At 39.8% G+C, this 16498-nt stretch overlaps 1 protein-coding gene across 7 annotated transcripts in view; it reads left to right on the top strand.

The window, feature by feature from the left end:
- Window positions 1-16498, top strand: part of KIF13A (kinesin family member 13A) — a 268080-nt gene that overhangs the window by 225215 nt on the left and 26367 nt on the right. For 5 of the 7 annotated variants that reach the window (XM_056521241.1, XM_056521243.1, XM_056521240.1 and 2 more), the window contains 13 exons: window positions 1729-1869; window positions 4092-4241; window positions 4587-4748; window positions 5942-6115; window positions 6662-6813; window positions 7874-8006; window positions 8095-8241; window positions 9977-10018; window positions 12243-12342; window positions 13075-13201; window positions 14335-14390; window positions 14729-14853; window positions 16255-16431. In XM_056521241.1, coding sequence (XP_056377216.1) covers window positions 1729-1869; window positions 4092-4241; window positions 4587-4748; window positions 5942-6115; window positions 6662-6813; window positions 7874-8006; window positions 8095-8241; window positions 9977-10018; window positions 12243-12342; window positions 13075-13201; window positions 14335-14390; window positions 14729-14853; window positions 16255-16431 — 1686 coding nt within the window. The remainder of the gene's footprint in view (window positions 1-1728; window positions 1870-4091; window positions 4242-4586; window positions 4749-5941; window positions 6116-6661; window positions 6814-7873; window positions 8007-8094; window positions 8242-9976; window positions 10019-12242; window positions 12343-13074; window positions 13202-14334; window positions 14391-14728; window positions 14854-16254; window positions 16432-16498) is intronic. The other 2 variants (XM_056521242.1, XM_056521244.1) reach the window with 1 other exon arrangement.

Below are 16498 nucleotides of genomic sequence, written 5' to 3'. Positions count from 1 at the left end.
TGAATTTGTGTTATAAACTACATATATATGTGGGAAACTTTCTATGTAAAGACCAATTTTTTTACCCTTAAGTTTAAAAATGAAGTTCACCTCTAAGCCTGCATTCACATCAGTGTTGGTGAGCTTAGTTCAGTAGCTCCGTTACATACGCAAACAATGGAGCTGTGCGGTATGTGTCACAACAGACTCCCAACAGATCCCGACGAGTCCCATTGACTTTTTAAATAGGTTTGTAGGGTTTTCATCTAATGTTGTTTTGCAGGATCTAAGGGGTAAAAAAATTACCGCTTTCAGTATTTTTTTTTCTCCGCTGAAGTCCCATCATTATACTGGAACCAACGAATGGAACTCCAGCGGTAATGTAAACAAGGCTTTAGGCAAGCAACTTTCTGGTACAGAAATTCTTGTTCATAAGCCATGTTTATAGCTGTCCTTGGTGTTACATGATATTGTACCAATGGCAGTGGGAGACTCAATAAGCACCAGAAAACAAAATTTCACAAATTGGGTGCATGATAAATTAAGACATAATTTTCATTTTATCACAAAAAAAAACCATACAAAAAAATCAAAGTGGACAATCCAGAAGCCATAAAATATGGACCAAGGTCCTCAAATCAATCAGTCATTCAACCACAGTTGTACAGATCCTTCCATCACAAAAACTGTACCAGATATAAAACCTTGTCCCTAGGGTCCTGTTACAGTCATGGTCATTCGTGGAAATAGATCATGTGGAACATCTAGAGCAGGGGTACTCAACTAGTTTTATCAAGGGTCTGCTTATCAATGATTGCCATCCGGTGAAAGTCCAAGCTGAACGCTAAGGAGCTACTAAAGTGTGGAAAATGTAAATCTACTGATCCCTCTATGACCTGAATACTGTCACACATAAACTGACCCCTTCTACCTGGTTTGTAAAGTGTCTACTGCTGCCCTCTAGAAGTGTGTCACGGGGGGGGGGGGGGGGGGGGGGTGAGTGGCACTGGTGATCAAGGGGGGGGGGGGAGTGATGAAATGACAGAGGGGATGATGAAGGGGGGGGTTGAAATGGCACAGGAGGTAATGAACTGGGGTGATGATGAAGTGGCACAGGGATAATAAAGGGGGTGAGGAAATGTCACAGTGGGGTAGCAGCCACATTTGTAATGCTGATACTGGTATAACATCGTGCATCATAGAACCCGTAACATGATATGTGCAAATGAGGGGACGTCGAAGAGTGTGTGACAAAACTATGCACGTATGAAAATGGTGTCATCAGTATGAAGTTTGGAAAGCTATACTTTAGATGTTCCACATATGATCTATTTTCAGGGATCTCCAAGACTTTGACAGGACTCTTGGACATGGTGATGGAATGATCTGTACATTTGGGCTCATTTGATTGATTTGAGGACCTTTGGTCCATATTTTGTGGCTTCTGCTTAGTACACCTGATATTTTTGTGTGTTGTGGGGTACATTTTTATTGATGGCATAAAAGTAAAATTTTTAGTCGGCGTGCACCCCATCTAACATGACAAAAAGCGACTCATTGCAAAAAAATTCCAATATCAAAAAATCTCTGCTTTCTAGATAAACTATGTAGTGTATTTGAATACTGGTCAATTTCTTATTTGGGCATTATATTTCTGCTTTAAGTCAATATTGTATTCACGCATAACACATTTATTCCTAAAGCATACATTTATTTTGCATTTTATTATGAATGTTTCCATTTCTTCAGAGAGGAGCAATAGTGAGTGAACCCGCCATCCAAGTGAGAAGAAAATGTAAAGGCACTCAAGTCTGGACTATTGAGAAGCTAGAGAACAAACTCATTGATATGAGGGATGCTTATCAAGAATGGAAGGAGATGCCAGCTGAGGTTATTATTTCTGACAAAGTTCCATGCATCTATATGGGGGGGGGGGGTTGTAAGGTGTCAACTTGCTGAACTAGGAAATAGCTGTTTGTAAGGCTGGTTACACACTACGGAAGCTCTGGCTGGAAATATTCCAGTGGGAGATTCTGAGGAGCCCTGGGGCTAACTGAATCGGCATTAGGACCATGCAGACAGTGACTGCTTCCATATACAGCAATGTATTCCTTGCCGTATTCTGCAGAAAGAATGAACTAGTTCAATCTTTTTGGCAGATTAATTTCAGTGGTGGAAATCTCTGCCGCTGAAATTTCATTCAATGCACTGTGTACCGGAATCCTTTTGCTGTTTAGAAATTCCATAATGTGAACTTGGTTTTAAAGGGTTACTCCGGTTTAAACCTTTTTTCTTTTAAATCAACTGGTGGCAGAAAGTTAAACATATTTGTAAATTACTTCTATTAAAAAATCTTAATCCTTCCAGTACTTATTAGCTGCTGAATGCTACAGAGGAAATTCCTTTCTTTTTGGAACACTGATGACCTCACGAACACAGTGCTCTCTGCTGACATCTCTGTCCATTTTAGCCACCGTGCATAGCAGATGCATAATGCTAAGGGCAGCATGGTGAATGCTAAGGGCAGCATGGTGAATGCTAAGGGCAGCATGGTGGCTCAGTGGTTAGCACTGCTGCCTTGCAGTGCTGGGGACTTGGGTTCAAATCCCACTAAGGACAACAATAAATAAAGTGTTGTTATTATTATAATAACGTCAGCAGAGAGAACTGTGGTCGTGATGTCATCAGAGAGCATTCCAAAAAGAAAAGAATTTCCTCTGTAGTATTCAGCAGCTAATAAGTACAGGAAGGATTAAGATTTTTTAATAGAAGTAATTTACAAATATGTTTAACTTTCTGCCACCAGTTGATTTAAAAGAAAAAAGGTTTTCACCGGAGTACCCCTTTAAGGGCTAATCTGGTGGGGCAAGAAACAACTGTTTGTAAGCGGGTTACCTAAGTCTCTCAAACACAAAGAGCCAGTCTGCCACAGGCACAACACACTGAGGAGACAGATCACACTGAGCAGAGGAGTTACTTGTTGTGGGTACTTCAAGCTTTTCCACCTCCTCCTTATCCAAAATGCACAGGAGCCCCTACATTGTACATTGCTGCTCATATAAAATCATTTAGCATAAATGAGGAGAGCAGCACAGATCTCCACCATATTTAAATGCTCCCTTCCACACAATACACTCTTCCAGCTTAGAAGCAGTAAATCTGGCTATCCCAACTATCAAGTGTCAAGAGGCGGGGCCAAACTGCTTACGTGCTACAGTGTAGCTTGCCTCCTGGGTTCCATTCCCATCCTTGTCATGGTTGACTACAGGGCACCAAGGTTGAGATACAGGGTGCCAAGCTTGGTGCCCTGTAGTCAACCATGACAAGGAGGGGAATGGAACCCAGGTGGCAAGCTACACTGTAGCACTTAAGCAGTTTAAACCCAGTACAATAAATCCAGCGGCACTTAAACAGCTCTGGCTTTTTGACACTTGAGGATAAAAGAGACAGGCGCTCCATAGAGTAGTAACGTTGAGATCCCGTAGTGAGAAAACTATATAGATAAATTGCTCACCCTGGGTGGTTGTGCAAATTCATACACCATAATGATGTAAGCAAAGAATAATGGTAGGTCGTCTGCTGCCCTCCGGTAGATATATGGCAATATCAGGAAAAGGCTTCAAGGGAATCGGTAAAAAGGAGTTTATTTGACCAGAATGCAACGCGTTTCGCTGCGCATGCACAGCGAAACGCGTGGCATTCTGGTCAAATAAACTCCTTTTTACCGATCACCTCTTCTGGTCGTTCAGCACCGTGGAGCTGGGTTCCCTTGAAGCCTTTTCCTGTTTTTGACACTTCAGGCCAGGTAGAAAAATACTGACAAAGGTTTGTTTAATATTGTTTCACTGTCACTATCTGAGTTCATAAATTTAAGCTGGCAGATTCCCTTTAAAGGGCCAGTGTATTGTACTTAAATAGAGAGGAAACGCTTATTTTTCCCCTAACTAAATCATAGGTGATAGATGTACTTTAAGGAATGCAGGGTCTTTAGTCTATGGATGATGAGGCACTAATAAATAAATGTCTCCCTTTTAGTCCGAAAGCATCTTCTCTTTACACAATAACAATGTACAAGCTGTAATAGTTTATTGTTATCATATGATTTGTTACAGAATAAAAGGATCATCTTTAAGAAAGGTGACCCATTTTATGAAGCTCAAGAAAACCACAACCTTATTGGCGTAGCAAATGTATTCCTAGAATGCCTTTTTTATGATGTTAGACTTCAGTATGCAGTGCCTATCATTAGCCAGCAGGGGGAGGTAAGATTTTTTTGTCTAATGTTTTTATGACTGCATACAATTGTGATACACTTTGTTGCCGCAATATGGAAAAAAAGCACGTAAAAGTCCCTTGTTGTGTAGCTTGTCTATCTTTCCTTTCCTGTCTTAGTGTGTTATGTACCAATGTATATAGGTGACTTTTCTTGACATTTGGCCTTGAGCCTAATTTATATAGGTGACTTCTCTTGACATTTGGCCTTGAGCCTAAAGAGCTGTCATTCTGACAAAGATGTTTATAAAATCCATTCCGTTCTCCATAGCTGTCTGTATGTAAAGATGTACTTCTATGAATAATAATCAAAGACTGTGTTGAAATCTCTTTAGGTCGTAGGCCGACTTCACATTGAGGTAATGCGGGTTACAGGTGTTGTCCCCGAGTGTTTAGTTGGTGACGACTCCTCTGAGAATTCTAGTGAAAGCGGAAGCTTTGAAATCATAGATAATAGTGGAGAAATAATCTACAGGCCTAAAAGGCTGACATGTCGAGTGAGTATTTTTTTATTTTCTATAAAATTAATATATTGTATAGTTAAGATAGGCCAGCAGAAAGTGAGAAGGTGGGTTTCTTTCTGTTTAGTTGATATTAAAGATTATATCAATTAGAATCTTTTTTTTAATATTTAGTCCCCCATGCTGCTCACATATACAAAGTAATATACTCACACTCCTGTAATGGCCCCGTTCCCCACTGTATAGGCATGTCACATGGCCTATGATGTCACCATTTATTCCTTTCTGCGATATCCTGTATTTAGGAGCTAGGGAATTGTGATACCTAGCTCAGTATATGGAATTTCACTGGAAGGAAGAGTCAATGACATAACAGGTCATGTCATGCAATGACACAGGAGAGAACTGTTGCATTTTTGGAACTGTAAGAATATTTCATCAGTATTTCATCCATATTTTGTATAGTGAATGCAGATGTTCTGTCTTCTAGACAGAAAATTAAAAAATGGATGATAAAATTAAGGTAAATGCCAATATTATTCAAATCAAATACAGTCACATCTGTATTTTAATTCCTCACCATAAATTTCATTGGGCATATTTCATCCTCAATATAGATGAAAGTAGCGCATTCTGCTCTTTTAAAACATATGTGTTATTTATATGGCCATGCGAATAGCCCAATAGATTAAAGGGGTACAGCAGATGTCAGCAGAGAGCACTGTGTTCGTGATTCAGCAGAGAGCACACTGGTCCAAAAAGAACAGAATTTCCTCTGTAGTATTAAGCAGCTAATATGTACTGGAAGGATTAAGATTTTTTAATAGAATTAATATACAAATCTTTTTAACTTTCTGGCACCAGTTGATTAAAAAAAAAAAAAAAAAGTTTTCCACCGGAGTACCCTTTTAACATTAGCTCGGTATTAGGGAGCACAAAAACTGACATAATATGGATGCAAAAGTCTCTGATATGAAAGAGGCCTTTTTGTGCCTGGTAAGAGTAAGGGCTTTTTGACATGGCCTACAAAGAGGCTAAAAAGTCAGCTTCTATATCTGCTTTACAAATCCTAGGCATATCCTCACACTCCTGATGCGGATTATGAGATTACATATCGCTGATCTTTTCGCGGTTTTAGCCACGGATTAGCCATATAGCCATTTTGACTAAAATGTTTTTGACCCGTGTGAACATGCCCAATTGTTCTACCTTTTTCTTTTTTATATTAGGTTAAAATTAAAGAAGCTACAGGCCTTCCCCTGAATCTGTCAAACTTTGTGTTCTGTCAATACACTTTCTGGGACCAGCCTGAACCTACAGTAGCACCACCCATGGTCAATCCTGATATGCTTTCCGCCAGAAGTAAAGACGCTCAGTTTACAGTGAAATTTGCACATTCAAAGGTATTAATCATTATCTATGTCGTAAGGAAATAGATGAATAAATGATAAAGCTATATATTCCTATTTGATTGGATGATGTGCCCATGCCATAGGAAAGCAGCTTTAAAGGGGTTATCCAGAAAAGTTTTTTCTATAAATGTGCCTAGGCGATAACTAAAAAAAATTTTTAAAATCCTTAAAAGTCCATTGCTCCTCCAAAATCTCTGTTATCACAGCACCTTGAGCTGCAGACACTAGAGTGCGTCACATTGCTGCACAGAATATCATTGGCTGCAGGAGTGTCCTGTCTCATCCATTGATTGGGCGAGCGGCAACATAATGTGCTGTCTGCAGCACCAGGAAGCGTAGTTCATTGGAGACTGGATGCTGTGATAACAGAGGCTGCGGGGGAGCAATGGAGGTAAGTAAAAGCTTTTTTTATGTTATCACAACGCCTGGGCACATATATTGAAAATACATTTTTTTTTTTGCTGGATAACCCCTTTTAATAAGGAATGCAACAAACATCCTCATATTGTGCATCTAATACTTGGTATTTTCCTCCAGGATTATGTGGTCAATATTACAGAAGAGTTTTTAGAGTTTATTTCTGAGGGTGCACTTGCTGTTGAAGTTTGGGGTCATAGATGCGCTGGAAATGGAAGATCATTGTGGGAGATTGACTCGCTTCATGCAAAATCTAGAACACTGCGAGACAGGTTTGTGTTGTACAAGCATATTAGTCTATTAACATGTGGCATGTGTTATATATACTAGAACAAAAGAAGGACAGTTGTGCAGTTGGAGAAAATACTTTTTTACTTGCCACTTTTGTGCTGTCCAGTATTAAAAATGTGAGCAGCTTAATGTGGATGGCACTGCAGTGTGGTTGACAGGTTTGCTCAGGTCCTGCAGTGTCATATAGTTCATTACTCTCCATTAAGTTGATCACTGTATAATCCATATAAAGGAAAAAGGAGGAGAAAAAACAACGGGGCGCTCCCTAGTGTAGTATTTCTGGAATAAAAAGTAAAGGTGCAAATACCCACCACCAGCACCCAAGGTGACGCACTGACCTTGAGAGGATGTGTAGAGAGGTCAGTGGGGCCTCTGTTGTGTGGTTGAGGGTATGCAAAGATAGAATTGTCACAGTCTGCGAGCCCGCAGGTTTCCCGGCCAGGACTACACAAAATTATATTTGTGGACCTGAGGAAGACGCGAGTGTGCGCCGAAACGCGTTGTCCTGTTTTACTTTTGACTTCTTTTACCAATAAAAGCTAGTCCTGCGTAAGTGCCGGCTTGATCTCTGTTTCATTTTACTCCTGTCGAGATACAGTAGTGTTCTAAAAAAAACAAAAAAAAAAACATACTTTCTATACCCTCCACATTACACTGTATAATCCTTAAGCACAGTATGTCTGCATATCTGCAAAAATGTTTGACTTTTGCTGCATTGCTAGTCAGTCAGTTGCTGCTTTTATTGCTAATAATAAATCGTATTAATCTAATCCTATAAAATACACTTATGAAGACCCTGACAACCCCTCTGATAGTATATTGTACCTCTTGTTCTATTTCAGATCTATTAGTAAAATATGGTAGACCTGTTTTACTGTTGAAAGAAATACTGGTGTTATGCTCTTTATATCTGGACATAATTATGAATAGTTTACTCCCTCAGTGTATTTCATCACAAGAAGGCAAAGAAGTCTGTTATTCTTGTAAAGAAATGGACATCGGTGAAAAAAGTGATTCCCTTTTTTTCCCTTTTATCTCTAGGTGGAATGAGGTGACGCGACGTATAAAAACATGGATATCTATATATGAGCTGAATGAGAATGGCGAGTACACGTCAGTGGAGTTACATCAGGCCAAGGATGTGAACACTGGTGGAGTATTCCAGCTCAGGCAGGTTAGCTGGCCTGTCTTCTTTATTTCTGATTATTATATTGGGAATGTTTTGGTCACGTATATACGGTTTGAATGTTTTCTAATTTTAGGGACATTCTCGAAGAGTCCAGGTGACTGTAAAACCTGTGCAGAATTCTGGTACGTTACCTCTCATGGTCGAAGCCATCCTTTCAATCTCAATTGGCTGCATCACTGCCCGCTCCACTAAGCTGCAGAGAGGATTGGATAGTTACCAGGTAACTAGCTAGCGACTGAACTGAAAGGTCTTTTAGGAGCTTTGCAAAACATTTCATATAAATGTGTCTGGAAGAGATAGTTGTTAAGAATATTCTGACTAGTAGAAACAGCTCATTATGTGGACTGGTTTATTCCTTGAGGGGGTTATCCTATAGAAAAAAAAATACAAACTACAACAAATATATTTTAAGATATTATAAATCAAAGCTTGTATTAGCTCCCCAACCCTCCTCAGTGGTGCTGAGGTATCCTTGCAGACTCCTAATCTCTGCTTGTTAGAGGAGAACATAGTGAGCATTGGCAATTACATTCTCCCCCTCTGACAAGCAGTAAGATACCACAACCCATGTCAGCTCAGACGTAAGCCTAAGAAGTGTAGAATACAAAGTGATGGAACAGCAACTGATAATGATGTGCTTGTTAACCCATGCTGAAGTCCTAGGTCAGTGAGTAAAATAGATGCATATAAATAGTTTGGTATGTAAATGTTTTGAAGAGGATCGGGAGACTTCACTTCTATTTGTGCAACTTGTAAAGGCTATTGAGCAAAGCCCTGCTTCTAGGGTATAGAGGATTACATGTTGTGTTGCTATTGCCTACAAGACAGCAGAAATAAGTGTGGAATGAAGGTGTGAAAACTAAGGGAAATTGTCTGTCAGTGTCTGTATGCTTATTAATAAAATGGTCCACAGGTTAACCAGGGCTCAAGTCCTGCAGGAACGTGTGGGAACTGAGTTCCTGCACTTTTTCCCCAGCAGGAACACTGATCCCATTAGCAAGAGTCCTGCAGGACCAGCCCTTGAGTGGAAATCTTGGGTGAGTTCCCACACTCTTTTTCCCCAGGACTTGACCCCTGTGGTTAACCCTTTGTTATAAGTAATGGCCATATTACACAGAGCAATCGTCAGCTGAAGATGCCAATATCGCCCTATGTAATAGGGCTAGTGATCAGCTGATGAATGGGCAAGCGCTACTTTTTCGGCTACGGCTGGGTTCACAGATATCAGTCGTCCAGCAAAGTTTCCCTCCGGCAAGAACCGGAGGGAAACTGATGCTAGAACTTATCCCATTCATTTGAATGGGACAGTTCACAATCATCCAGCACCTCAATTTTGACGCCGGATGGTTGGACATGCCGGAGGGCACCGGACAGGGGAACGCAGCTTGCTGCGTTCCCCTGTCTGTTGCCCAGAAACAATGGACGCCGCATGCCATACAACTGATGACAAGTTGTCATCAGTTGTGGCATCAGTTGCGTCGAGATTTAGGCTGAGTTCACCTATGCCGGACATAGGTGAACCCAGCCTTATAAGCTTTTTGTCAGCTGGAAAAATCAGCCAATTGTAGGAAAACAACGCATTCTTGCAGTGCCCACTTGACACTCAAGCCTTATGATAAGCTCTGTAAGCGAGCACTGATTCATGAGATAGGCTGTAATACAAATTAGGAAAGATTTAATATGCCCTTTTTAAAACAGACCAAATTCTACATAAAAATCAATAATTGTACTTCTTGTTTCTCAAGAACCCTGAAAAAAAAAATGTTGTTTATGTTTTGTGTATCTGTATTATTGGGCAGACAGATTGTGTGCTGTAAATATATTTCCCCTCTTTCTATGTAGTTTAGCACTATGTATGTAACATTGTGTTCTAGTACTTACTACTCCTAGTGCTTTGTTACTATGTCATGAAAGCCTTGCATGTCCTGTTTACATCATGTATTCTCTCCTACCAGAAAGAGGATGATGTTGGTGATGATGATATGGATAGTTACCAGGTATTATTACAGAGGCTGCTTCCGATCCTGAGGCATGGGTCTCAGTTCTGCTCTGCACTACAACACAGAGGGGGAGGAAATCTTGTGGAGTGTGGGAAAAGATATTTTGGGAAAACGGTGGGGAAGGCTTAGCAAGCTGGGACAGGGAAGCTTTCAGCGAACCACTCCTTATTGCCATCACTGAGCAATCACCCAAAATGCTTACAGTCTTGATACCATGTATAACGCTATCTAACTTACTTACACACCGTAGGCTTTCTCTAGAGGTGGCAGTGCTTCTATATTATTTTCAGACAGTAGTTCAGATGTCATTGATGCTGTGTCTGCACTGATGAAGACACATATAAAAGAATATACTACCTTACATAGCAAGTACCCATTGGCCCAGATTTAAGAATCAAAAGTGCTTCAGACTAGTAGGAGCCAATCACAGCTCAGCTTTGGTTTCTCAAAATGAGAAATGATTGGCTGCTATCTGTCTGAAACAAGAATCAGACACATTTTTGTCTCAGACAAGTTGATAAATCTGGGCTAGTTTGTTAATTGATGAGTAATTTGACAACTGGGTGGTCTTTACAGCCCAGATGTAAATGGACATGAACAAAAAGTCTGATCCAGCTAAGAAAAAAAAAAGGCCTCATCTTGTTCAAGATGCTGCTTTATCTACCAGTAGCATGTTATACAGCAGGAGAAAAGGTGATTGGCATATAGTTTTGATGAAAAATATTGTAAGCAATTGATTTTCTATCTGTTTTCTATTGAGTCCAGTGGGCAGTTCTGATAAGTGATTGACAGCCTTCTCTGTATAAAAGTGCAGTCACAAAGTAGGACCACCCACAGGTCTGAAAAGTACTGAGAAAGCAAACTATATAGCCACCTGCTCACTCCTCCTATAACATGATGCCTGGTAATTAAATGAATGTTAACTTAAACCCTAAGAAAAGGAAAAAAAATCATACAAAACAAAAAAATACTTTTAGGTTACCAAAAGCAATACATATGTCACCATAGATTTTGATTGAAGAACAGGTTAAATTATTCCATGGTATGTAGCCAGATTAAAGGGGTTGTCCAGCATAAGTAAAAACAGCACCACATTTTTCTTCAGGTCTGGTGTTTTCTTGCAGCTCTGTTCCATTACAATTAATGGAGCCAAGTTGTAACACTACACACAACCTCCAGACTGGTGTGGTACTGCTTTTCTTAAAGAAATTACCTCTGTTTTTTTATTTCTGCAAAACCCCTTTAAGAGAGTGGCTAGTCGTTTTTACTTATCCAGCATGTAATAGTTATACTGTACTTAAAATGTAGTGAACATGCCAAAAAGTCCCTTCAATTTATACCAAAAATATTCCAGAGTGCTATATGGTGCTTTTAATGATAAAACACAATAAAAAAACATAAAGATCAGTCAAAAATAAGGTCAGTAAGTCATACTGTCACTGTACTGTAAAACCAACAGAATAATTCACTACTGGCCTTGCTTGATAGACTGTACCTACCTGGAAGCTAGCACAATTATTAGAATTCCAAGATTGTTGGGAACTAAATTAAAATAGTTTTACTGAATGACAGACATAAGATATATAATTATTGAAGAAATATTCAGTATTGAAAAGAAGACCATTTAGTAACCTGTCCCTCATGACTAATGATAATGTGCTCATTCACCACTGCACTAACAGATCGCTTACTACATGATGATGCACTGTTCCACCAGACACCAGTGAACACAAGGCATGATGCATGATTGGGTTTAATATGCATGGGACAATATTCACACATGGACCTGCTGATAATCTTTCGCAAGCAGCTGTGCACAGAACTAATGGTGGAATCGTATTAATCGGGATTTCTTGGATACTTTAAGGAAAATAGCTGGCTATACATCATTCCAGGCTTTTGTCATTAAACATGTTTTATGTTGCATCACAGTGAGTGGCCCCTGTTATTTCATGTATTACACTATGGTTCTGTCATTGTGGATCACATCTGTATATACGGAAATACGATACAAATGATTATCCAAAAGAATAACTTCTTAAGACCATTTCTTTTCACTCTTTGTCTCCCTATATAGATTTTAAAAAGCAACATAAAACCGTTTAATGGTATCACTTTTTAATTCTCACTTAATTCATGTGACAGGAGGTTAGATAGAAAGTTTAAAAGTCACAGTGTTTTTAATGTCTGTGTGTATATATATTTTGTATCTTTCGAACAGGAGGAGGATTTGAATTGTGTCCGTGAGAGGTGGTCAGATGCACTGATAAAGCGCAAAGAGTACCTGGATGAGCATATTCAGAAAATCATCAACAAACCAGGTTTATATGATTAGAAATTACAAAAAAAATTTGTGTGTAGGGTGTTAAATTAAATTTAGACTCATGTATTGGCATTAATTACAGGGGGACATTGTTACATGTATGTGCGTACAGATAAATAGATGCCAACTGGCACCAGTTTCCTAGTTGTTCTACTTTGGAACACTTTTGGTAAAAACTAACCACTTCAAACCAGGAACACTACACAAGATCTGCTTGCCATTTTGGAGATGACACAGTCGTCTAGAGGATCACAATTTCGACAGAATTGTTCATCCATTTGCCCTTTAGCCCTTAATAAAGCCACTGATTATGGTGAAATCCTGGGGGGATAGCAGTGTATAGGAAGAGACTCATCACTCAGACTGGCCAGCCAGGTTGGCAGCATTATTAAACTATGATTACTCTAAAACACCCGAGCATATCAAAGTAATTTATAGTGTCCCAGACTGGTGATGGCTTGACCCGTGGCTTGGGCAGCAGAAAACAGGTTCCCTTTAAAGGGGTTATCCCGGCATAGAAAAATACCATTGTTTTTACTACTGTTTATCCAGGATGTTGTGTTAAAAAATCAACGAGAAATGCCAAAAGGGTTTGGACATGCCAAAGCTATGAGGTCTTGGACTCCATTGCTGCAGTCCTTTCTATTACATACCAGAAGATCACTTTTATGTTGGTAAATTACAATGTTGTATTGGTTCTTCTTTGCTCAAATTAGTGTGTTTCTTCCAGAAAAGACTGAGGATGACATTGAGCGGGAAGCACGGCTGGTTGAACAGTGGGTTGGACTAACAGAAGAGAGGAATGCAGTTCTTGTACCAGCCCCTGGAAGTGGCATTCCTGGAGCACCAGCAAACTGGTACGTTTTCAAATGCAATTTTGTTATGCTTAATAGATGTACCGTGATAATTGTTTATTATTGTTTACTATGCTCACCCCTACAACATTTATTTAATGGACAGCCTATTTTCTAACTAAAGTTACTGTGTCTAGCACAACATTTTATGAGTAATGCTGGACAGCAGAGGGGTTGTCAATTGAATATGGGAGTTGTGGGTCTGAAATAAGGAAAGTTAGGGTGTGGACCATCTGCGTTTCCAGTTTGACTTTGGGCCATATTTCGGAGCAGAGTCTAAGTGTCCCCTAGGTTTTTACCCTTTATCCCTGCTCCAGGATGTGTAAGCCAGACTTCTGCTGCTAGAGGATACCAGGTCAATGCTCCAAGAGTGGTCCTGGTATAAGTAATGGTTTGAAAGGTGAGATCAGCAGCATAATGATAAAAGCAGGAGACATCGCACAGTCCATTGTGGGTTAAACAGTCAGTAGCAGAAAGCAGGTGGCACTGGTCAGCAGCAGGAGATTCAGCCCAGTGAAAGGTAAGCAGCCTCAAGGTGTACATGTAGCAGAGCTGAAGATGTTCTGGCAGCAGCATGATGAATAGATGACTAGATACAGGCCCAAATTCAATGTCCAGAGTCCGAGTCATGAACAGGTGGTACTCAAGGGTCAGGCAGAGGCAACGTTGGTAAACAGGCATAAATAGGTGGAAAACATATTAGATATGTGCAGACTATCCCTTTAAGTCGCAGCCAAGGCTTACCCACAGCCTCTAGTGGGCAGACCCGTAACTGCAGCCATAGAGGAAAAAGCAGGAGAGAGACCAGAGAAGGAAGCCTTGACCAGCTGTAGTGGAGGTGGAGCAGCAATTACATGTCAGTGGGGGCGGTAAGTGCTGGGACATCGTTCACATCTGACCTCAGGTTTGGAATTGTAACACTGAGCTTTTTATCCGAATCCAAGCTATTATTGTCATTTATACTATGGCTTTTAGGAATCTTGACCTTGGTTACTAAGGCCCCTGTTTAGTTTTGGTTTTGGTCTTCTTTGTGAAGCTATCCCCTATCCACAGATATTTCATGTACAATCTTTAATACAGTATGTCTCTTAATAATATGCTTTTTATCTTTCACAATTGCTTCTTCTTCTTTGCAGGACCCCACCAGCTGGAATGGAGGCACACATTCCTGTCCTCTTCCTGGATCTTAATGGTGAGATCATTTATTCTGATCCTCCTCTCACTTTTATACTTTACACCATTGTTCTCCTGCTTTTACTCCCTAAGAATAAGAAATAGTTGTCCACATGTTATTATCTCATGTGATAATGTCAGCTCTGCATATACCCTTGTCAGAGTGCCTTCGACGGCCAGACTAGTATAACATGCTGCTAGGATCTTTTGTTAATTAGATTTGCCAGACTTATGTAAAATATAGAATGTTTATTCTAACAACGTGTACTGTTGATGTGAATTTTTTTCTACTTTCTTTTCACAACGTTTATCTTTATTACTAAGTATTCTCTTACTATGTCATTTGTCTTTTTTAAGCTGATGACCTGAGTGCCAATGAACAGCTTGTGGGTTCACATGCGGCAGGAGTTAATTCTATATTACCAAAGGAGCATGGGAGTCAGTTCTATTATCTGCCAATTATCAAGCACAGTGATGAAGAGGTAACATATATATATATCATGGGTAGTTTTGCATTGAGATAAAGGGTACATGTTGTATACATCAAACCAAATGGCCCTGTGTCCCCTTGAAAAAGCCTGAAAGAGTGTCCTTTTGGCCACCATCGGGACAGTATATGTCTGTATATATTTTGTTTTTTGTATAAATTTGCATAACTGACTAAACTATTTTCACAAAGTCATGCAATTAAAAATGTGTATAGATTTTTAACATGCGCGTGGTATACCAGTGTATGCATATAAAGTTGCATATATAGTAGTATATATTGGAGATATACATAGAGGAATCCTCCTGTCATCTTACACTGTAAATGCAGTGTGAATACATCCTTATTTGTGTATCTTAGTAAAAGATTCTCCTTTTCTAATCTGATAATATCCACTCCATATATTGTAAAGAAATGTACAGGTAGGATACAGAACGAATATATATCTATTATATTCCTGCTCAATTTTGCTTGATTATGATGTCCTACTGTCGGGGAGAAATGTAGATATGTCACCGATATATGATCATGTTTTTTTTTTTTTTTTTATATTTTTATTTTAATAATTACAAAAATACATTGTACAAATCCGATAAAACAACATCGCCATTGTACAAATCCAATAAAACAATATCACCAATCGGAAGAAAAGCAGAGGCCGTAGAAGCCAAATTGATACTTGTTTACATAGTGTGTCTAATCAACATCAACTGTATAATGTCAATGGTCTTGACCAGTTTTATTCACACCAAACCTTAAAGGGGTACCCTACTGCATTGTTTCTTCTCTACATTATGCCCTGGCTGCAAAAAGAAGAATAACAAACTTCAACTCACCTTCCATTGCTCACCCGGTGCACAAATATCGCTCTTCTGTCCTCTGAGCCCCAGTCTTCTTCTGCATTCTGGGGCCTGACATATCAGACTGCGCTGAGGTTATCGTCTACTGCAGCAATGTCCGCCTCGGCTGGTGATAGGCTGATCGGCAGTGTCATGTACCTGGCCCGGGCCCAGCCTTTTTCATGGTGCCTGGGCCTGTAACATCATACTGCCACTCAGCGAATCACCGGCCATATCTGGATATTGCTGCGGCCAGCTTTAAACTCAGCGCAGTTTGATTTGTCGGGCCCCAGAAAGTGGATGAAGACTGGGGCACAGACGAGTGATATGTGCCCACCAGGGGAGTGACTGGAGGTGAGTTTGTTTATTTTTCTTTTTGCAGCCTGGGCATAATGGAGAGATAAAACAGTTTAGTGGTGTACTCTAACTTTATCAGTTAAGGAAGCATTGCTCAAGAGAGGGTTCGTTGTCTGTATCCTACCTTGTGCCAGTATTCCTGCTCTTATAGAAATGTCTAAATGTTTTACTACTTCAGTCTGTTATTCTGTAATTTGTAGGTTTCTGCCACGGCTTCTTGGGACTCTGCAATCCATGACTCTGTCTACTTGAACAGAGTGACTCCCCAGAATGAGCGCATCTATCTAATTGTGAAGGTCACAGTACAGCTAAGCCATCCTGCTGCTATGGAACTGGTTCTCCGAAAAAGAATTGCTGTCAATGTATATAATAAGCAGGTATCTGAATTGTGTTAGCAGCTCATAAATGACTTTTTGTACAAAAAGAGAAGTATGGTCCTTAAAC

This window comes from Hyla sarda, chromosome 5 (genome assembly GCF_029499605.1).
Source record: "Hyla sarda isolate aHylSar1 chromosome 5, aHylSar1.hap1, whole genome shotgun sequence".
Taxonomy (NCBI): domain Eukaryota; kingdom Metazoa; phylum Chordata; class Amphibia; order Anura; family Hylidae; genus Hyla; species Hyla sarda.
This window is presented reverse-complemented; position numbering and strand designations above follow the sequence as displayed.